Raw genomic sequence first — 23,658 nt, forward strand, 5'->3', positions numbered from 1 at the left:
TTCCACTGTGAGTGCTTTTGTGTGTGTGTGTGTGTGTGTGTGTGTGTGTGTGTGTGTGTGTGTGTGTGTGTGTATGTGTGTGTGTGGTGGCCTTGCTAATGGCTTTAAGTGGAAGAGACTGAGGCTTAGCTTCAGGCGGTAGCTATATCCTAAACACACCGAATGTCAGTGCGCTCTTAAACGACTAAAAGGATGTGTTTAACGCCTGAACTTGAGAAACATGCCTGACTCTCATGTGTTATTAAACTTAACTCAGAGAGTTAGACAAACTATCCAGTAATAAAGCTTTAACCTGTATGTTTTTAATGAAACCTGACATCTGTGACAAAAGAGACCTGAACGAAAACTTCTACAAATATATATATATATATTTTTTTTACTTGAAGCCAGGTTAGCGTGACAGGAAGAAGATGCAATAAAGTGTGACAAACAGATTTTCTGCATTTACAGATTTGCTGTTTATGCTCATATCTCCATGACTGTGTGTGTGGTCAGCACAGTAGGTGGGAGGAAACCAAAGAACCCCCAAGGAAAAGCCATGCAGACATCAGGGGAACATGTGAAACTCTGCACAGGCCGTAACCTGAGCTCTGGATCAAACCGGGGGTCTCTGTAAGGCGGCAATGTTTTTCTGACTGTGAACTTTGGCTAAACCAACAGTCAGGGTCATGTAGCGTGTGTTAAAGAAGGAAGATCTTCCAACCCTGTCTCATTGTGTAGCCAAAGACAAGGATCTCCTCTGCAAGACTGATTTCTCATCCTAACGTAAGTTACCGCTGAACGATATATAGAGTATAGTCCCGTGCTGCTGATTTACAGACAGCTGTTCCAGCTGTAATCCGAATAACAGGTTATTGTTTCTATAGCAACATCTAAATTCACTAAATTCACTTGAATGATGGATTTGCCTTGTAATCGAAACCTAATAATAAACAGTTTAAAAAGTTAACGTGAAGCGGTATTTTAGGAGACAGTTTATGGAAGGAGTCTCCAGTTGCAGCATTTTGTAAAAGCCAGGAAGCGTTCCTTCATGGGAAAGCACTTTAGACTGTACTGTTTCTGTTCAACATGACAATCTGCCTTGTTTTATCTTATTCACATTAGTAAGGGGAAAAAAAGAACGACTGGTGAATGAGCAAATGATTAAATATCAATATGGATAGAAAGTAATCTATATAATCTATAGATATAATCTAAGTAATCTATAATCTAAGGTATCTATAATCTAAGTAATCTATAATCTGTGTTATTTATAAATGCATTGTGTAGTTCTGTAGGTCTGTGAGGAATACAGCTCTGTAGGATGTGTTGTTATGTGACAGTGACTATAATAAACTTTGGAGGTTATTCTGTTCAGAGTTTCACATTTCTATTCTTAATATATACATATATCATTATTATCAGAAAGACATGTTAACTCACTTAATAACATATGCACCGATGCTTGTTTTGCTCTCACAGACTATTAGTCATAATAAATACAGCTATAATAATAGAGCTATAAGGATGTAGTATCATTAATTATGAATCATGAATAAAGTGGAATATAAGAACAAGCCTATATTGATTCATTATTGTCTTTTGTTCGCTGATCAGAACACGTTCCTGTGACTGTATAAGTGAAATCTACAGTGGCTATGGCTAATGCAGGAGGCAGAAAGCGCAGGCGGAGCAGAGAGAGAGCGCCAGTCCCTGCCACAGATGGATGGCACTGAGATTGGCATGGCGCCAGCAGAGCGAACAGATTGCCCGTCGCGCGAGGCCTGGAGGAACGGTAGCTCCAGCGCAGATGGGTGTCCGAAATAGCCCGGTGTCAGTTCTGCTCAAGTGTCCCTGACCTGGCACGCGCTCTCATGCGCAGCTGCTTCCTCCAGACCCCTCCAGCAGGCACACACACACACACACACACACACACACACACACACACACACACACACACACACACACACACACACACACACACACACACTCTCTCTCTCTCTTTCTCTCTTTAGTTGAAAACAAAGGCATGCATTTAGGAGTAGTAAAAGCTTTTGGAGAGCTCTCATGTAAATCAGGCCAGAATGCAAACAAGTGAATATATGCATTTATAGGATTTAAAGCGCTGTGTGTAGAATCAAAACATAACTGAAAAAAACAGCAAATCGATGAGAAGTCAGCGAGAGGGAGTGCGTATGTAGCGGGTGGGTAGGTTGGCAGTGCTGCAGTGCCCATGGCACACAGGAGAGCAGCATGGCGGGCAACGCCAGCAGAGACTGTCTCACAACACCATCTGTGAAGACCAGAGAGCACACAGCACTCAACCCCCATACACACACAAGCTGCCAGCTGCACTCTCTCTCTCTCTCTCTCTCTCTCTCTCTCTCTCTCACTCTCTCTCTCTCTCTCTCTTTTTCTCTCCTGTTCTGTTTCTGCCTGTTCCACTTTACTTTTACACAATGCATCTCTCCTTAAAATCCAAGAAAGATTTCTGTTCGAAAACATTTTTCCTTCCACAGGTCCATAGATTTGCAAAAATGTTTAAAAACGGTGTGGAAATGATCCACACCATCACCGAACTGTGTGTGTAGGATGGATGTGAAATACTGACAGTGGCACTTGTGGCACGCACACGCACACACGCGCACACACACTTTTACTGCCGCCTCCCAGATGGTTCGATGCAGCCACACGGTATCAAGCACATGAGAGAAAGAGGAGAGAGAGACTGAAGTACTAAAGTAAGAAAGTCTGATGAGCATTTACAAAACAGACAAGATGAAGCAAGAGAAAGAGCTAGATTGTCTGCAGGATGAAATAAAGTGCAGCCTAGTGCTGTCTGAGGCTCTCCTTCTCAAGGGGTGTGTGGGGGGGTAACAGAAAGCAGCGCAGGCCACTTCTGTTATTTCCCATACATCTGCTCCTGCTTATGCACACTCAGCTCTTCTTTTTTACTACGGCATCTAAGGAAAGCAACATCTGAGTCTGGGGATTTATACAGCGTGTTTAGATGTTAAAGAGGTGATGAATTTAATCATAAAACACGACCTTGTGTATTCCATTCGTGCATTAATACAGACGTGTCGACGTCTACGGTTTTGTGGAATATTTACAAAGTTGCTACAGTGATAATGTGAGACGTATGCGATATGGAATAAAGGTTAAGCTTTTTTTTTTCGTTTTTTTTTTTATTTTCCAAACCAAAAACTTAGACACGAAGATGAGGAGCTTGTTATTGCTTTTAGTTTATCTCGTGAGCCGATTCAAAACGAGAGGGAGGGACTTTGTCTTTTCTTCCTTAGGTTAAAAATAATGGAGGAGATCATTATTAATCTGGGGTCATGATTTATTTATTTATTTTCTTATTACAGTTTCTTGGGGGAAAAAATTTGCCGTCTTGTTTGGCGTAAAACCGAGCGCCGTACGCACCGAACGATCGACGTAAGCGATCGATATCAGAAATCGATCTGGTATCAGATGTCATTAGAATATATAATGAGGGTTTAGCTAAGGGAACAGTACTATTTCTGAAAAAATAAATAAATAAATAAATAAATAAATAAATAAATAAATAAATAGCAATGAAGGGGAAAGGGAAATTATTAGAAAAAAAATGTATTTTTAAAAATATGGGTTTTACAGTTTTAAATATTCCAATAGTAAATGATGACCAACGCAGCTGCTTGTTATTAAAATACATTTTTTTTTTAATATAAATATACCTGCAACAGCTCTGATCGCAGTATTGTCATATTGCCTGGCCCTAAATCAAGCATGACTTGAAAAGAAATGAAGTAAAACTCTGGTCCGAGAGTGGGTTTGTGTAGAATGTGCAGTATGCAGAGTATTACACCAGCTCCGGCTCACAGTATCGACCTCAGGTATCGGATTTATGTGCTAAACCTGACAGCCATCGATGCGCAGCACCGTATTTTAAGGCTGGTGAAAATGAAGGCATACATCGTTCTCCATCTGTAAGAGCTGATCTGCATCCTTCTTTCCCTCCTTCCCTTCCTTTAGAACAACATAACCCCTCCCTCCCTCCCTCCATCCCGCTCCCTCCATCGTCATGTCAGGAGCACATACAGCTGTGGCAGCAGCAGCCTCATTAAAAAAAGAAAAATCAATTTGGAGAGTCCTAACAAAGGCATTCATCTGCTGCTGCTGCTGGGTTTTAAGTCTCTAGAGTGGCACTCCTCCCCCCTCCTGCGTCTCTCCTTTCCTTCTCTCTCTCTCCCCGTCTCTCTCTCTCTCCCTCTCGTTCTCTCTCCTCCCAAACTGCCATCGCCGCATGTGATTAACATATGTCTGGGCTTTCAGTCCCTGTCAGCTTGAAGGCATTTCTCCCAGCCGCCTTAAACAGCAGATGAGCTCCATGTGGAGAAACGAGAGAGAGAGAGAGAGAGAGAGAGAGAGAGAGAGAGAGAGAGACAGAGAGAGACAGAGAGACAGAGAGAGAGACAGAGAGAGAGAAAGGATAAAGATTTTTTTTCTTTTCCACAATTAAGTAGTTCTCTTGCTCTCTCTCACACACTATCTCTCTCTCTCTCTCTCTCTCTCTCTCTCTCTCTCTCACACACACACACACACACACACACACTATCTCTCTCTCTCTCTCTCTCTCTCTCTCTCTCTCTCTCTCTCACACACACTATCTCTCTCTCTCTCTCACACACACTATCTCTCTCTATCTCTCTCACACACACTATCTCTCTCTCTCACACACACTATCTCTCACTCTCTCTCTCTCACTCTCTCTCTCTCTCTCTCACACACACACTATCTCTCTCTCTCTCACACACACACTATCTCTCTCTATCTCTCTCACACACACTATCTCTCTCTCTCACACACACACACACACACTATCTCTCTCTCTCTCTCTCTCTCTCTCTCTCTCTCTCTCTCTCTCTCACACACACACACACTATCTCTCTCTATCTCTCTCACACACACTATCTCTCTTTCTCACACACACTATCTCTCTCTATCTCTCTCACACACACTATCTCTCTCTCTCACACACACACTATCTCTCTCTCTCTCTCTCTCTCTCAGCATCCTTTCTACTTCTGTCCTATTTCTTTCTCTCCTTCGAGCATCAGGGTCATTTTTGTAATCTAAAACGCCGCAGCGTTTTTTTTTTTTCTCCTGTAAGAGAATGCTTTTGATTAGCACGGTGTCATTGATGCGACGTACATTAAAGCACAGCAGCAGGACGACACTTGGGATAATTCTGCATTTCATGAGTAATCAAATCTAACGCTTTCGAAATCAGATCGAAACACGCCAGGACAATTGGAATCAGCTGCAAATGAAGAGCGTTCGAAAAACAACGCTTATATTTGGCTGCTGAATGATTAAATGAGTTTGATTATTTCTACACAGGAAAAAAAAAAAAAAAAAGGATGAGGAAAGCGAATGACCGTCATCTAACAGTAAAATACAGACGGGCTTAACGAGTTTAACGAAATCTATCTTCTGCTCGCATGCAAAGAACAGCAGAATCCCTAACACTTACCCTAACAACCAGAAACCAAGCACTTATACAGTAGGAGTGTGAAAATCTCCTCTACATTCACGTGGAACCCTCGTCACTGCTAAACGAGTGCATTTCTAAAGACTTGCCTTTATTTAGTCAGGCAGCTCATTGCACAGAGAGGAAAAAAAAAAAACAGGCCTATTCTGAGAGCCCCCTGATCTCACTTCTGCCTTCCTCACGCCAAAGCAGGAGCAGGAGGAGAAGTGTGCTTTCAGCTAGCTTTAAGTACTGACTGCATTAACAGGTTGAAAGAGTAATGAAAAGACAAGGGGGGAAATGGTGGAGCATCACAGGCTTTTTTAGCTGCCTTTACCAGCCTGAATGCCTCTGACTTTTGTCTTGAGAGCTCGGCAATCTGAATGGCTTGAAATACGCAGTCAATGAGCTCCCGATCAATAGCCGTCGCTGCCGTGATCCTGCCGCAGCTTGACCTGTTGCTGGAGGGAGACGATGTCCTTTGTGGTCTGCCTGTGCACGACAAAGGGGACGAATTAGCCGGACTTTCTTTTTTCTGTCCGCTCGGGGCCTTTGCTTTTCCAAAGAGCTTGATTTTCCACACAGCTGGAAGCTTTTAAAGCTGTACTATGAGCATCCTTGCAAGCAGGGAGGCCAAAGAATACAGTTACAGGGTGAGAGAGAGAGACAGAGGAAGAGAAAGAGAGACAGGAGGAACGTGATTGTCTATAAAGAGCGTAACTGAGCATAGGTTTATATTCAGAACATTATCCATTTAGTTTGAGCACACACACACACACACACACGCACGCTACGTAGTCTGTTGTAGTGTACATGTCTCATTAACCTCTATGTTTTGCAGCACCGTGGTCCTGCTTCATCTGAAATAGCGGTTCAAATAGAAAATGCAACGCAAAATGGTTCACGTTTTCATCTAGAGATTGCGACCTCGAAACCGACAGCGCTCTCGATGCACGCTACTGAGTCTACATGAGGGAAGGAAGTCTAAGGAAGAGGGCCGACAGCCCTTTACAGCGTGTTGTCCTATGATGGAACGTTATCTGAAAAGATCTGGCTTCCCGGCTCTCAGAGGAAGTACGTCACAGCCGTCACACTTTTGGGTTTTTGTATGAATCCTAATCGATTCTATTAACCAAGCACTAACTCACCATTCGGCGAAACAGTGCTCTGAATAAGAAAACAAAGTAATATATACAGTATTTTTTTCTTAACCTTGAAACGGATTTCAATTTCCAAACTAACACACCCGCTTAGTGTGTACAGATCTGTCTCACAGGGTGTCTGAGATATAAAAGCTTCTCTCCCTACCTTATTTACTCTAATGTGTGTGAGCGAGTGAGTGAAAGGAAAATAGGGACAGCATGTGTGTGACTCCAGCTTCTCTGCCATCTGTCCAATCTGGTGACCCTGAGTCCCAGAGCAGGCTGTAGATAAGAACTGCTACTCATTTCTCTTGCTCTCTCTGGACTTCTCTCCTACTCTTCTTCCTTTCCGTTTCGACTTGTGCTAACTCATAATACACTGAACACACTGTGACTCACACTGGAGGTGTATACGGTGTGTCCGTTTCAGTAAAATGATGTCAAAACTATATATATATATATATATATATATATATATATATATATATATATATATATATATATATATATATATAGCGGGACAGTACCTTGTAGACTATTAGCATTTGTTTTTACACTTTTTACTTTCCAGTTACTGAGCGTGAGGATGCTGACAGCCAGACAGAGTGTGCCCCACTTCTTCTGCTGATTCATGAAAGCCAATTATCTCATCAGTCACAAATCAGCCCACTCGTTTGAACAGGAGCCAAGTTGTGCTCGTGGTGGGCTGCGCGGCCAAACACTCTCTCTCTCTCTCTCTCTCCCTCTCTCTCTAAAGCACGGCACAGCTCATTCATCAAAGCTTGCCGATGATAGATATAATTCAGCGTTGTACCTAATCTCATAGGGAAAGTGAAAAAGAACGAGAGAGCTATAGAGAGATAGATGACTCATCCTGCTACACTTGTTCACTAGGAGGCGCTAGTAGTACACACTTCCCTTGATTAACTCTCTCTCTCTCTCTCTCTCTCTCTCTCTCTCTCTCTCTCTCTCACACACACACACACACACACGCACGCACACATACAGTCTCTTTGTCACTATATTATGACTCCTTTTTTATAATTCACAAGCTCAGCACAAAAAGACCTCAGTTGAGAAATCTGCATCATTAAAATAAAATAAAATAAAATAAAATAAATAACACAATCCCAAAGTATCAGGCAATCAGGTCAATCCAGAATCACTGTGCAGACAACATCACAATCCAGAATTGACTATCAAGTAAATCCAGAAACACTGTGCAGACAACATCTCAAAGTCTCATCAATCTGGTAGGTTCTCAGTGCTAAAAAAAAAAAAAAAAAAAGCATGAGCGAAAACAAAACAGGAGGAATCTGTCAGTAGGGCCAGGGACAGAGAAAGAGCGCGAGTGCAACAGGAACCAGTCGTTCCTGGCCCAGCCCTGCTGCACACAATGGCCTGGAGAATGGAAGGAACCACGGGCCAGGCAGAGATAGCGCCACTGTCAGGAACCTCAGGGCGGGCAGGATGTCTCTGCCCCGATATCCCCCTCCGTTCACACACTCTCTCCTCCTGGCCTGGCCGAGATGTTTTCATCCTCAGGTAATTAAAGTCGGAAGCCCCCGAGGGCCTGACCTCTGCTGTCCTGAACAGGCCGGGCCTCCTCTATCTGCCTTCCGCAAGATCCGTCCAGGGCATCAACAAGCCTGTGTGCCAGCTCCAGTGGCTGCAGTGCCACGCTGCACTAAAAACACAACGCTACTCTTCATCTGTTTAGTGTATCATGACCAGTACTATAAAGTTCTCTTGTAATGTTTCTTTTTTTTTTTTTTTTGGTAAATTTTGGTCGAACATTTTAATATATGATTAAAATATAATAATATTTTATCTCTAAACTCCCAGAAATACTGATGAAGTTTAATATTGCCAAACGTTTAACATTAAAAAAATAAAGAAATAAATAAATAAACATTTATCAAGGTAAAATGTCTTGTTAGGAAACTTCGGATTTTAAAATAAAATATCCAATAAAATGTTATACAGCACTAGCGAATACGCTAAAAAAAAACATTTTATAACGTGGTCTTAACAGACTCAATGTGTTTGTTACATTAAGTTTATAACATTAAAAAAAAACTTATTTTACTTCAATAAAGTAAATGACTTCACTTTAATGATGTAGCCCTAAAGTGTAACCTTATTAAACTATAAATATGCATTTTTAGCTGGAAAGTCAAAACCTGCCATTTTTCATATTGCCTAAAACTGGTCATTTACTGATGAACGTTTTTTTTCACTAGATTTAATAGATTTCATTTTTAAACCTTTGGGAATAAATTCCATGTGGCTTCATCCTGATCCACGTCATGCTGAATTAACCCGATTCTGAAAGTATGAACCATGAGAACCTTTACGGCCAGAAACGTGCACCACTTTTCTTTATTGAACCACTTTAGTGTATATTAACGAATGTGTCCTGGCGTAATGTTTTGTGACACCATTATCTACGCTGGTATAGTGAAACGTTGAAAATGAAGGTCCGCTGACCCTGATGACCGGCTTGCCGAGCCGCCGCTGTTGCCATGACAACTCGGCACTACATAACTACGATACGGTGGGTGAGGCGAGTGGCTTATTGTGTGTTGTGAGGCAAGGCCTTAATTACAATTTTCTGGAAATACAGATGTGCAGGAGCAGAGCTAAAGAACACAAGGTTCAGTAAAGCTATGATTCAGCCTCGGCCCAAATCCAAAGTACTTCGTTGACTCCGACTGGTAAAATGGGGGCGATGTCTTCCAGCGTATGTCTGCTGTGTCTCCCTCGTTGCTGTTAAAGAAACCCTCTGAGGCACTGAATCAAACTTGCAGACAGCACAGGGGCTGATGAAGGAAAGCGAAATAGAGCGAAATAGAGTGAAAGGGAGGAACGAGAGAGTCAGACGAAAAGGAAAGGAATCTAGGGAAGGAAGTGTGAGTCATCGAGCTGATGATTTTCAATATCTTTCACTCCATGGGAATCCGAAGCTGTAACTTCTAACCATTATGCCACGAAAAACTACAAAATCTCATAAAAAAATCGATCATATCCTATCCGACACGTACGCTTTATATTTTCATTTTTTTAATTCTAAAAGATTGAAACTTTTTTTTTTCCCCCACTTTATTTATTATTTATTTCTTTTCATCACTTACGTTGTAACAGCTTTACACACTCATTCCTTCAGCAGCCTCACTGTTTTCACACAGAGAATACCCTCGGATACCTCGTGACGTCGATCTAATAAGTGCAGCCCAGCGGTGGTCTGTTGCAAATGTCCTTAAAAGTTCAATTTGCTGCTATTCCAGGAAAGAGATCTTAAAAATACATTATGGTGATGAATATGGCTATGCGACCACAATTGGCTTGGTGAAATGAGGAAACAAACCCACATGCTAAACGAGATTTCATGTGATCCTGTAGACTTGGGTTTTCCCGTTGTTGCTCTTCTGCTCCTATACTTCTGTGGTTTCTGGCACTAATGCTGGATGTCTATTAGATCTCTCTCTCTCTCTCTCTCTCTCTCTCTCTCTCTCTCTCTCTCACTCTCTCACTCTCTCCCCTAATCACTTTCCTTTCTCCTCGCCTGGTTTCCTCTGATCTGTACAGGTTAGTTTCTGGATCCTGCAGATATTATCTTCATCGTTTTTTGATCTATACTCAATGACAGTGCCAGACAATGGGATACCCCACCCAGATAAATTCTTCCTTATAAATTCTTCTGTCTCTACCTACAACTGAAGCTGTCTATATACAGCACTTATTTTCTACTCTCTCTTCTTTTACACTTTACAGTTGATGTGTATGATTATGTATGGAGAGGTATAAAGGATGGGAAGAATAACCAAAGTGCCAACACGGCAAACGAAAATCCTAGCAGGCGGAGAGAAAAATGAATTTTTCCATGGCGTATCTTCTTACTGCTCGTGCATCAAAAAAGCAGTAAGAAAACAGCTAGACAGAGGTACAGTACGGTGGGATTGCTGCACAATAATAAGCAGCTCGTCCATTTTTTTTTTTTTTACCACCTTACTACTGCTGTCTGTGAATTCACAACCCAAAGTTTACTTAGATTAAACTGGTAGCTAGCATGTGCTAGGCTAGTGGTTAAGGTGTTGGGCTACCAATCGGAAGGTTGTGAGTTCGATTCCTACGTCCACCAAGCTGCCACTGCTGGGCCCCTGAGCAAGGCCCTTAACCCTCAATTGTTCAGTTGCATAAAAATGGAAAAAAAAAAAAAAAAGTACTGTGAGTTGCTCTGGATAAGGGCATCTGTGCAAATAAGTGCAAATATGCATCTTTCTCACCCCTCTTCATTCACCCCATCTCCAAATGAATTTTTTTCATGTTTTCATCGACAAACTCCTCCTTCAGAGAATTTCTTTCTTTCTTCTTCCACATGTCTACACTCATTTCGCACTCTTGTGACACAATTGAACAAAATACCATCACTAATGACCGGCGTATCCGTGTCAGGGATACACCGTCCGTACTTGGCTCTCCGTACCGTGAGTACTGCTAATCCACTCTGGTAGCTTCACTCTATTTCCATCTCATAATGTGTGATAGTGCGTTCCCAGAGGCCCTCCTCTTTTCCTTTTCATGGTACTGCTCCATCCGCTCCGCTCCCTCCGCACTGAACGCAGATAAATAATTGAAGACAAGTGTGCGGATTTGCCTGACTCTAAGCTACCTTTCATATGGTAATTACGCACAAACAGTTGTTTTGAATAAAGCCGTTCTTGTTTCAACCCACCTCTTCGTTCGGGCCCCCAAAATCCTAAGAGGGGAATGGAGTACGGTGCCAACGGTAGATAAAGCCAACTACGTTTACAGCTCTAATTTATCACACACACAAAGACACATGCACACAAACATGAGTGCCTGCAGCACTCAGCTGACTCAAAGGGCCTTTTTAGATAGTCATGTGCTGTAAGGGAGCTAAAGGGATCCTAATACATGTACAGCTCTTTGATCCCTAATCAGCGATCGACATTTCCGTTCGCGTCAGTCGTTAAAAGAGATAGCCTGAGGCTTCGCATCATCAACAAACTGACTTTCAGCAGGATGATGTGATAAAGTTACTGCCACGTGGCTTTATAAAAGAATACGGCTCCGAATATGGACTTGCTTGTTTACTTGGTCTTGTTTTTAATCGCTATACGATTCATTTCAAATTACGGGACATGCTATTGGCGAAAAAAATGGTAGCGCTAGCAAACGTAGCACCTGTCACACATAATCAGACGCAAACAACGTATACCGTGAATAGAAGGAGCTGGAAGGAAAGGAATAATACAAATAAAGACAAAGAATACAGAAAATTTCCAAACGGTGCAGCTGTAGCGATACCTTCTCTCTTGGTGCAGCTGTGAATTATTATGTGGACAATTTAATGCTGCCAAAGAGGAAATAGCAGATTAAGATCATATCTTTCCACCACTGCCAAAGTGTGTGCTTGTTGATCGGCCTCAGAGGAGGGGAACGGCTCAAAACAGACGCATCCTTTTAAGTGCCAAATGGCTGGGCTGCGAGCGTCGAGTTGTTGCCTTCTCTTCCTCCCACTCGCTCTTCTTCTCTTTCTCTATGTGGCTATAAGCAGGGGAAGTGTAGACAGAGCTGTGCTTTAGGGGATCAACCCTTCTCACCAAACTCACAAAATCCTGACAGGACTTACTGCCTGTAGGTCATTTGTTGAGTTGCTGAAGGAATATCAAGAATAAAAAACGAAAAACAAACCAAAAAAAAAAACGGTCTCACAGCTTATGGAAAAAGAGAGAAGAACGAAGAAACACCCACACAGATACACAAAAACTTACTTGCTTTCCCCTGAAAAGTTATTACATTTTGTAAATGGTATGGAGAAATGGCAAACATATGTGGAGGTCGGCACTCGGAGCAGTAGTCAAGGCTAAGCTAATAGCACAAGCGGAGCTGGGAATGCTTGTCCTATAAAAGAATACTTGTTACCGAAATATGGTGCACGAAACCAGATGTTGATAAAAAGACATAAAGACGAATGGAAATGCGATTACTGGCACGTGTAAAAACACCCTGCAACAACTTAAAACATTTCTGACCTTATAAGGCGAGACAGATTTATACGCTCGGCCATTTTATTGCTCCATGAGAACCCCTTTTCTATGTACGGGGTATGGTCTTAATCTCCACTCTGCCACAATCTGCACTTATTTAAGCGCTGGCGCTGAAGTGTATTTTGGAAGGAATAAATCAGAGAGGGATCGCAAGGGCATGAAATAACACTCCATACCGCAAATCCATACCACAGGTATTCCAAGTTCATCCATACCTTCTCGGTCTCTATGCTTTTTTACGGTGCTGGTCAGCAAATTTAATTTTTTATTTTTTTATGAGCAAACCATGCTCTGGAAACTTTCGTCTGTTTGAAACTTTGCTAATACCTAGTGGTCTTAATTCCCCATGGAGATTCAACCGCTTTACAAATTACGCAAAGAAAAAAGTCGTTAAAAAACAGCTTTAACTATCGGCCAGTAAAAACCCATTAAAATCTTTTGTCATCCTTTCAGTCGTCGTAGTAATCGTTAGTGATTATAACGTGATCATCTATTTTTTTTTCTTAAAGCAGACCATAGCCTGTTCGAGGTCCTGGTTATGTAGAACTGTACAGTCTATTAAGATCTTTCTTTGTTTATTGGGTCTACAAACAACAATCCTCTAAAGGAATAAAGCCATTTTTTCCGCTTCACTTAACAGTACTAGAGATGCTGCTGGGGGTTCTGTGGGTCAGCAGCCAGAAGCTCAAGTCATTAATGGCTGTCACACATATAAAGGTTAATTGATACACTTATTGTCGGCACGGATCGATATGTCATGGATCACTGTCCTCTGCTCTCTCCAACCAGACCTTTATCCCCCTGTTCTGTTCACTAATTAGCGACCGATGCTCTGTTGGACAGGTCATCTTCATCCTGTCTACAGCAACATCGCTGTGTAATGCTTAGGAAAATAAAGACATGTGCACATAAAAGCTCAGGTGGACATGGAAATTAGAGATGGAGGTCAGGTGACAGGAGATATTTTTAGGTTCTGGCACATTTTCACTATTACTCTTGCATCGAGGTGACCTGAAGTCAATTTCTAAGCATGCTTTTCCATTTAGTCTTCCACCAGTCTGTTCAGGTTTTCCAGGTAAAGCTATTTTTATCATTTGTGCGCTGTATCAACTGAAGTAACCTGCTCTTGCCGGAAGCCATGACCACTCGGGAATGGCTCCTGGAAGGGGCTATTCCTTCCCAGGAGTTTAAAAAAAGCCACGTAAACAGGAAACGAGACCTGCTTTGTTCTCCGCTTCTCGTTTTCGATGAAGTTTACGTGTGCGTCTCTTAGGGCAAGTACTTATGATATTTATCGCCGTTCTTGATTCGCCAGTGAAACCCTACCTAACCAGATCTGTTCCTGTGTCGCTACAGAAGAAAAAAACAAAAACAAAACAAAAAACCATCAAGGTATTTGGTTTCTAACATGGCTGCGCATCCTTATTGGTGCCGCTTCTTGATGTCTGACATGCTGTTGTGTTAAAACAGTCTCTTCAGTCTTTCATGGGGAGATAATGCCAAGTAATTCACCACAATTCCCCATTCAATTCGCACACTTCGGATCCGCCAGGGGTCCTGCTCCATTCAACGGCGGCCATTTAACAAAATGAACGTGCTGAAAAGCAGAGGTTCATCCCCTCTTTCTTGGATTTTCTCTTTACTGCTGCTGTTTTATGCCTCCACCACTTTTATGAATTGGCTCTGCTGAAAAATAATTGACACTGGGCATTCTTCTCGCAGGCACCTGCTGATCGTTTGGCAACAACACAATTTTCCTGCATGCTGCGCGAGCGAGCGAGCGAGCGAGTGATCACGGCAATTTCCCTGGTAGCGCTGATACAGAGGGCTTCGAAAGGAAGGTGCGTGAAAGACAGAATCGTAGGCAAAGGGGAAACAGAAAAGGAGAATGAGAGAAGACACGAGGGAAAAAAGAGAGAGCAGGAGCAGAGTTGGTCAAAGTAACATCACCCAGTCCATCTCTCTCTCTCTCTCTCTCTCTCTCTCTCTCTGTCTCTTTCATTCCATCACAGTGTCTGTCATTTGAAATTCAATATCAGGTTTAATTCTTAAGCAGTGTGTGAATTCTCAGTGGGGGAACCGACTGTACTACTTCAAATACGGATCGACCGACTGCTTTAAGAAATGATTGTGGCTGGCGTCAGTTCTATCCATCCATATTTTTACTTCTCTGCCTCTCAATTTTCTACAGGGTGAGCAGCGATCGACTGAACATGTCGATATGTGAAGTGAAACTACAGGAGCCCACTGTCTTTGTGTATTGATCCAGAGCTCTTGAAGCCTCGGGGGCTCAAAACAAATCTTAATTATGCTCCTCTTTACTGGGCCACAGAGGCTGGCCTTTTCATTAAATAAATAAACGTGCGTTGAAATCTATGCGTCAGATTTAATAGGCGAGAGAAGTCCATAAAGTGCGAAAACAAAAATGAGAAATGAATGAAAATGTCCTATGAATTAGATAGGATTCTGAAAGCAGATCATGTTCAGAATGGACCAGAGTACAAACCTCACACAAGATCATCGAGCTTCCGGATTTTTCTTGAGATAAGACCCATGTACCGTCCATAACAATACGATACCTTTCTATGTTCGGTGTCTCATTGGGCTCAAGCACCTAAAGCACGTCAATATGCATGATTCATCTATCAGTATATAAACCCTCAGGTCTATAGATCTATATATACGTCTTTGCAAGAAACGCTTCAACTGAAATCAAGCAGTTTCTTTCCCTTTTGTCTGCCATTACTCATCTTCCACCGACCCATATCCCTCCGTCCATCCCCAGCCCCAGCGTGCGCACGCGCTGCCGTCCTCACACCTTTGCCACCCGAGTCTTTTCTACCTTTTCACAGCTAATCTTTAAATGTAAATTCGGTGACGAGAAAATGGAGGAGGTGCCGAGATAACGGGTTACATCTTCACTTCTGGCACCATCATCGCTGTTCTGCATCGCTGAAAAGCACCTATTCAATAAGATTAGCTGCTGGCGGTGCGTGCGGGCTTTTGTATTCATTAAACGCACGTCCCCGGCTTATCGGAAATAAAAAAAAAAAGAGGGGGGTGGGGGTGGGGGTTTGTCAGGATGGCACATTGTGTGCAAGTGTGAGGGGAAGGCAATGTGCATTAGGGCGATTACAATATCAGCCTGGTCCAGATGGAGGCAGGAAAATAAATAGAGAGAAAGAGTGAGAGAGAGAGAGAGAGAGAGAGAGAGAGAGAGAGAGAGAGAGAGAGAGAGAGAGAGAGAGAGAGCGCAGAGGAAGACAGGGAGGTGGATTTTGAATGTGTGTGACTGGGTGGGAGAGATTGTACGTATTGTGTGTGAATGCAAGTGAAAAAGTGTGTGGTGTGTGTGTTATGTCGGGATAACAAAGGCGAAGAGAAGAAGTCGCTAATTGGCAAGTGAGCGCTGGATTAACAGGAGTGAAAGACAGAGAGAGAGAGAGAGAGAGAGAGAGAGAGAGAGAGAGAGAGAGAGAGAGAGAGAGAGAGAGAGCAGGAAGTCCAGACACCTGTCAGCTGAAGCAGGAGTGTTTGACCAGCTGTGGTTGGTGCTACAGATGTCGTCGTTTCATCAACCACTTTGCAAGAAAAGAAAATCATCACGCAAACAAATTCTTTTCCTTAACCTCAGTACACTAAGTAGACCAAATTATAGTTCTATTAGACCGCCTCAAATTCTGTCCTTATGCTACTTGTCACTCACTTGTCTCACTTGATACATCCTGCTCTTGTTGATAAATTTGTAAGACATCAATGCCTCTTATCGATCTGGAACTTGGGCTCTTGGAGATGGCGTGGCCATCAATAATTCATCTTTTGCCCTGCACGGTAACTGATGTCGAGGCAAACTGACAGCCCTCATGAAAATAAGAAAGCTTCCACACACAAAACCTTCACAGCCTGCGTAGTGCTCCAGTAAATATATATAACCCTCACTTATGATACATTCAGCTGATCCAGTTTCTAGAGAACATAAAATTCCTAAAAATGAGTGTCATGAATAAATAAATAAATAAATAAAAATGCATGGTCATTTTTTTTTGTTGTAGCCACGACAAAACATTTCCACACTTTATAAAACAAACAAAACAAGACAAAGAAAAAGTCCTTGCATGGCTATGATGAGAAAATCAGCTAGAGTTTGCCATTTGGGTGACATCTCTAATTTAACAAGTCACATCCTGATACTTGGTATTTGGCCAAAATGTCTGCACCTACTTTGCTAAAGCGCACAGTAATCACTCAGTAGCTGGCTGTTCGTGCGCACATAGCAGGTGCTCGAAAAACTAGATTTAGATTGTACATAGCGCATAACTTTTATCACTGGTTCCTTACAATTTTACAAGAATAAAAATAACGAGCCCGGCTCACTAATAGTGCTCAGGCAGCGTGAGTCTTTCATCGTTAACTTGTGTCCGTGTCTGGTTTCATGCGCTTGAGTGGGAGAACGAGAAAAAGAACAGGTGTGACGCTGCGGCTGTGCAGGTGGCGAGAGGACGATGCTGACCTGCCATCCCATTCTAAACCTGTCCTCTTCTGTTTAACCCACAAAATAACCCACACTTTCTCAACATTGATCATTTACTTGGAATTCACCTTAAGCTGAAATGCTTCCAGTTGGCTCACCATGCACTTAGTGTCGAAAGAGAAGAATTCGGTGCAAAGTTGCCAGTGAGCTGAGGTGGTCGGACATACGCGTATATAGGACGTGGTACATCGTACGGCAAGATGTGCATGTGATGCAGACCTTTCTACCCAGTGTCAGTGTCAGTGACGGCGGTATCGCCTATTCCAATCGCGATAGAGGAGATCTGAGAACTTGGTGGAATCTTACATGGACACAAGGAGAACTTAAGAAACTCTATGTGTAGACAGTAACCCAGCAGTGTCCAATCTTATCCACAAAGATTGGGTGCAGGTTTTCATTCCAACGAAGCAGAAGCCACACTTGATTCCACCTGTTTAATCACTTGTTCTTGGCTTTTAGTAGACTCTGGTTTGGATAAGATTGGACACCGCTGCAGTAACCCGAGCTCAGGATCAAACCGATGGACCTGGAGCTGTAAGATGTCGAGGCGATGCGACCTCCTTCTACCGGCCCTATTTCTAACTTTCTGTCATACAAATGATTACGATTCGTTCGTGTGATCACAGCGTTTCCGTGGCTCTACTTCTTATTCTTCTTCCATGTGACAAACCTTGCAAATTAGTATCTACTCATCACTTCTCCTCCAGGACAGAATAGAAAGTTAGTTTTGTCTGAAAATAACATGTCTATTGTTAAATCACCATGTTTTCCAGGGCAAATACAAAATCATAGTGATTTTTAAAACCCCCCTCCATCCAAGCAGACCACGTCTATTAGTCTTCCCGGTATTTAAGCAACGTGACAGAAGAATCGTCGGACAGGAGAATCGCGCATGCGTATTGTCAATAACTCGTCCAGTCTTTGAGGAACGAGCGCTTCTGTTATTATGACCTGCTATATAAAGAGCTCGTGCAGGATGTTTGTTTTTTATTATTATTATTTTTACATTTTATTTATTGATTGATTTTTTATAATTGGTTTAACTTTGTAAGGGTCTGTTCAACAGAACAATACCTTGGAATGTTTTTTTTTTCTCTTAAAACATTAATTTTCTGTTTTATTGTAATTATTGATTAGTTGCGCGTGCTGAATATTGAATATTGCGCGCGTGACCAAACACAATACAAACATTAAACCAATCACAAATGAATATGATTTTATTTCATCTAGATCTATTTTTTTATGTTTTATTTATTTATTTTTACAGATAAGAGAAAAAGTGTGACATTTCTAAATTTGCATTTTATTTCAATTCAATGCATTTTCTATTGAGAATCCTAGTAGAATTTATTGTATTTCTAAACACAAGAGTAATTTACTGCTATAAATAATACACCACTATACTGTATATCGCCTAAGGCGCGTTATAAAGGGGTTATAATGCACGGACTACTGACACATCCACTGAGTAATAAAAAAAAACAAAAAACAAAAAACAATCGAAACAACAATACCACAACATATATATCAGGCTTGAGAGCAAAACCGTAATCAATAAATAATATGTGTCAAAATGAACTTACACTGAAAAGAGGCAGAAATTCCAACCATGCGTCACGGCTGGTCACCAGGGCAAAATTAATCCCCCGGTTTTGGACTCCGGTCGAAAACGTAAGCCTACAAACGGGTGCTCTGAGTCGTGTCAGCGTAACGTCCTGGAAGTTCTCGCTTCCGGTTGAAAACGTTAAATTATCAGCGCTCAGTCTGTGCAATCTGTCCAGCGCGCGAGGACAGCGCTGCGTCTGGGAGCGCGCGCGCGTGCCTGGATCGGGGCAGAGAGGGAGAGCGCGCAAGAGAGATAAATAGAGAGAGAGAGAGAGAGAGAGAGAGAGAGAGAGAGAGAGAGAGAGAGAGAGAGAGAGAGAGAGAAGAGGATGCTGCGAGACTCGTCCGCTTTTAAACCCCGTGCTGATCGCGTCCTACTCGTAATTGCGCTGACCGAAGGAGGAAACACTGATCCGATAAAAGAGAAGGGAGAAAAATAAAACCCCGTCCTAAGGTGCAGGTCTTTGCTCTCGCGCTGTCGCTCCGCGTAGCCGCGCGCGCACTGAGGAGCTCTGCTCTTGTGCCTCTAGTCGGCGAGCTCGGGGAAGACCCAGGTGCACGGAGTGGGCGGGGCTTGTGTGTGGCGGAGGGGCGGAGCCTGAGCGAGCGGACATCTGGAGAGCGAGCGCGTTACGCATGCGCAGAATAAGCATTAAAAACACCTCGCGCCATCTTACTCGTTAAACTAACTTTGGCAATTATAGCTTTTCTTGTTCATTTGTGTGGATATTTACTTAAATGCACTGTGTGTGTGTGTGTGTGTGTGTGTGTGTGTGTGTGTGTGTGTGTGTGTGTGTGTGTGTGTGTGTGTGTGTGTGTGTGTGTGTGTGAGAGAGAGAGAGAGAGAGAGAGTGTGTTTGTGTGTGTGTGTGTGTGTGTGTGTGTGTGTGTGTGTGTGTGAGAGAGAGAGAGAGAGAGAGTGTGTTTGTGTGTGTGTGTGTGTGTGTGTGTGTGTGTGTGTGTGTGTGAGAGAGAGAGAGTGTGTTTGTGTGTGTGTGTGTGTGTGTGTGTGTGTATTGACTTGCTTCTCTCTCTCTCTCTCTCTCTCTCTCTCTCTCTCTCTCTCTCTCTCTCTCTCTCTCTCTCTCTCTGCAATAACTCAAGGCAAACACTTTTCCCTCTGCCATCTGGATCTCATCTTGGCCTGCCGAGCCAGAGAAAGCAGAAGCTTCGTTTACAGCCTGATGATAACAGCCTCTTTCACGCAGATGCTATTGAAGTTAATGCATCGCAGGCTGTACTCGCAATCTCTCCCTTAACCCCAATGGAACCAATAAATTGTATACTAGACTTTAGGATACAGCATCTTTTTTCCATGGAGATTTGTGTTTCCAATTGAATCCTGTAATAAGGAGTCCATACACTTCTATCATGTTATTGCGTTTCTTTCCAGTTGTGTCAAGAGCTTACTGTAACACACTACACATAGCTAGTGATATGATAGGACACCAAACCTTAAGTAGTTTGTCTAGTTTTTGAAACCATATTGTTTTCAAATCTCATACTTTTCATGCCTAACTCATTTTCTCACATTTTGGGTCACACCCAATATCACACCTAACACCTCAGTACACAGAACCGTGCAATCAGGAACATCTCATAGGATGTGTGTATATGTATTTTTACCAAATGTTTGCATATGAACAGTTGAAAAAAGGAATATTTATTGATCAATATATTTTGCAGATTGCATTGTTATAAAGTCAAAAGATAAGGAAATAGAAAGTACTCATTTATGGACGGAATATGAAGTTTGTAACTTGGTGCATTATGGATGAAGACAGAAAGAAAAAAGCTTAGGTCAGAACATCAGTAATCTCCCCCCGCTCTGCATTATCACAACGGCTCATTCAGCTCTCTTTTGTGTGTTTGAGAAAGGCCTGCCGTCACAATCAGAAGGCAACATCTTGACACCGGAGGTGCAAGGACGGTGCTTTAGGAAACCTGCAAGGGAAAAGACACAGGTTCGAGTGGCCGCTGATAACAGCAGCCCACACCAGGAAACACACAGCACTGTTTTCTGCCGCTGCGGTTCCTGGAAGTGGAAGCCGCCCAGGGTGATGGGCCACGAACATACAGGATACCTCGCCTGTGAGCTCTCTCTCTCTCACTCTCACACACACACACACAACATCGCAGGCTTCCTGCACTTCCCCAGCTACCACCGGGCCACCTGTGACACACACACAATCAGTGAGAGCTATTATGTTGAACTTGTGTAATAATAAGAACAGATGATCAATGTTTTGACAAAAGAAATGTTAACAATGCACAGCTTTGCCATGACATCAGCTTGTCAAAATATAATAATAATAATAATAATAATAATAATAATAATAATAATAATAATAATAATAATAATTAACACAAACACATTATACACTATAGATGAAGCTGAATATTAGCACATTATTCTGAATGAACAGATAATGTGCTTGAAACTGATACAACTACAGAGATACAGAATAGGATGCACACCACACAGACTAGACGTCTGCATCGCGACTGGTATCTGGCATGAGACAACAAAAAGCTGTGTGAAAGGGAGGTGTTTACTTTCTCACTGGACAAACAAAGATCATGTTCATGAACCTGAATTTTCACCATCAGTTTATTCGTTCTTAGTAAGCTGGTTCTTCACATGGTTATTAAGGTCTAGGTTAGACCTCTAGTTTGTTCATATTTCTGAAACAGGACCAGCTAAAATATTAGTAAAAGCTACACTGATTTAAAAGAAGTGTAATCTTTATGGACACTTTATTAGGCACCGCTATCATGAAAACTACACCATTAGAGACTGTAGCTGCTTGATTCCATGAACAATTAACCATTTATCATTAGCCCTTTATCTGTCACTGCATCTGATATTGGGGAACGATTGGGCATGTTTTAAGAGGTGAGAAGAAACCAAATAACTTGGAACAAACCCATGTGGACCCACCTTACATGATCATCCTTGCACACACTTTGTTCCACATTGTTGTACAGTTTTATTTTCCTGAACATAAGGCACTTCTCTCTGTCAAGAGAGCTAATAAAAAAAGACAATCCCATGGACATCACACACAACAGAGCTCCTTTTGTTAAAATGAAACCAAGCACAAAAAAACAAAAAAGGAATACTGTTTCATGCCTGAAAGCGTTGTGAGTCAGATCAGTCTAAAATAGCAGATTTATAAGTCTCCTAGTGCTCCTGTTTAGGGATCTAGGTTCGTTCATAGTGTAGTCTATGCTGTGCACTCTCTCTGGCTGTTTTTTTTAAGCATACACATGTTAAAACCATCTCAATGCCTCTATTCCCCTTGATGCTTAAAAGTCGACAGACAAGGCACACGAAGTGTAACGTCGCTTTTCTTGTCAGTCACACACACACACTCACGCACTCACTCACTCACTCACACACACACACACACACACACACACACACACACACACACACACACACACACACACACACACACACACACACACACACACACACACACACAAACACAGCCTTGTGAATCACGCTCACTGAAATCTAAGCATGTAGATGAGAGACAGAATGAAATTGCCTCATTGCCGCAACTGGAAGTGCACTCAGTTGAATGACTTTTCCAGAGTGCTGTCTGCAGCACAGACAAATTAAAAAGCCAGATACAGTATTAGACGCCATACAGACACACACACACACACACACACACACACACACACACACACACACACACACACACACACACACACACACACACACACACACACACACACACACACACACACAGAGTAGTCAAGTCTTCTGTAAGAAGGTCAGAGAGCTTACTGCTATAAAATAAATATTTGCTTTTCTCCTTGAAGTATTTGTCATATGAAAAATATATGAAGTATCTCTGTCAACTAAGTCAAAAATAATTGATTTTTGAAGCAGATGTGATTTCTCTTTTTTAGGGGGTTTAAAAATAGTAGCTAGTAGATAGACACTTGATAGCATCATTTACTATATAATTAAGCCACGTTATTCTAGAATTAATTTCAAACGTTCTGCTGAAGTCTTGAATCCGATTGGTCAGGAGGTGTCGATTAACAGCAGTAGTGATTTCACAGCAAAGCAAATCACAGGATTATATTATTGCACTTCTTCTAAAATCTTATTGTTTCTATAGCAACAAACTCACTCACATAGATTTAGAGCATATGGCACAAGACAAATAAGTTTCAGAAAGGTGTTGTAGTTTAACAACAATAACAAAAAAATTTTTAGGATGTTTATTAAAAATGTATAGAAGGAGTCTCCAGTGTCAGGGCTTTGTAACTTCTTCCTTCACAGGAAAAATCGAAGAAACAGAATTTTTTTAGACTTCGAAGTTTTTGTAATAGTAACTATAAGCAAATAAAGCGAGCAAGCAATTGTTTATAGCTGCTGTAGGGGAAGTGATAACAGGAATGCTAAAGATGTTGCAGTAAAGTAAATGCAACTATAATGAACAAATCAAAAATGTTAGTTCCTTAATATGTAAATAAAAAAATAATAGATAATAGATTGTTAACTTTTATATAATAGGATTCCTTATCACTATTTCTTGTCCACTTTATTAGGAATATCTGTATATACAATCAGCCAATCATGTGGCAGCTGTGTAGTGATCAGTTACATGTTAGGAGAGGTTGTTTATATTTACATCACAATAAGTGAAAAGTGTGAAGTCTGTGTATTTTTATGTATTTATTTTATTTTTTTATAGATTTGAGTATTGCTGTATAACTGCTGATCTTGTGGAATTTTCACACACTCAGCAGTCTCTGGGGCTTATTGAGTGAGAGACAGTTCTGTGG

At 41.9% G+C, this 23,658-nt stretch overlaps 1 protein-coding gene across 3 annotated transcripts in view; it reads right to left on the reverse strand.

The window, feature by feature from the left end:
* runx1t1 (RUNX1 partner transcriptional co-repressor 1) overlaps positions 1-19,379 on the reverse strand; it is a 55,215-nt gene extending 35,836 nt beyond the window's left edge. For all 3 annotated transcript variants that reach the window (XM_027133862.2, XM_027133861.2, XM_027133860.2), the window contains exon 1: positions 18,828-19,379. In XM_027133862.2, the coding sequence (XP_026989663.1) occupies positions 18,828-18,855 (28 nt within the window). In that variant the 5' untranslated portion in view covers positions 18,856-19,379. The remainder of the gene's footprint in view (positions 1-18,827) is intronic.
* Positions 19,380-23,658: the final 4,279 nt, after the last annotated feature.

Source organism: Tachysurus fulvidraco, chromosome 7, assembly GCF_022655615.1.
Source record: "Tachysurus fulvidraco isolate hzauxx_2018 chromosome 7, HZAU_PFXX_2.0, whole genome shotgun sequence".
Classification (NCBI taxonomy): Eukaryota; Metazoa; Chordata; class Actinopteri; order Siluriformes; family Bagridae; genus Tachysurus; species Tachysurus fulvidraco.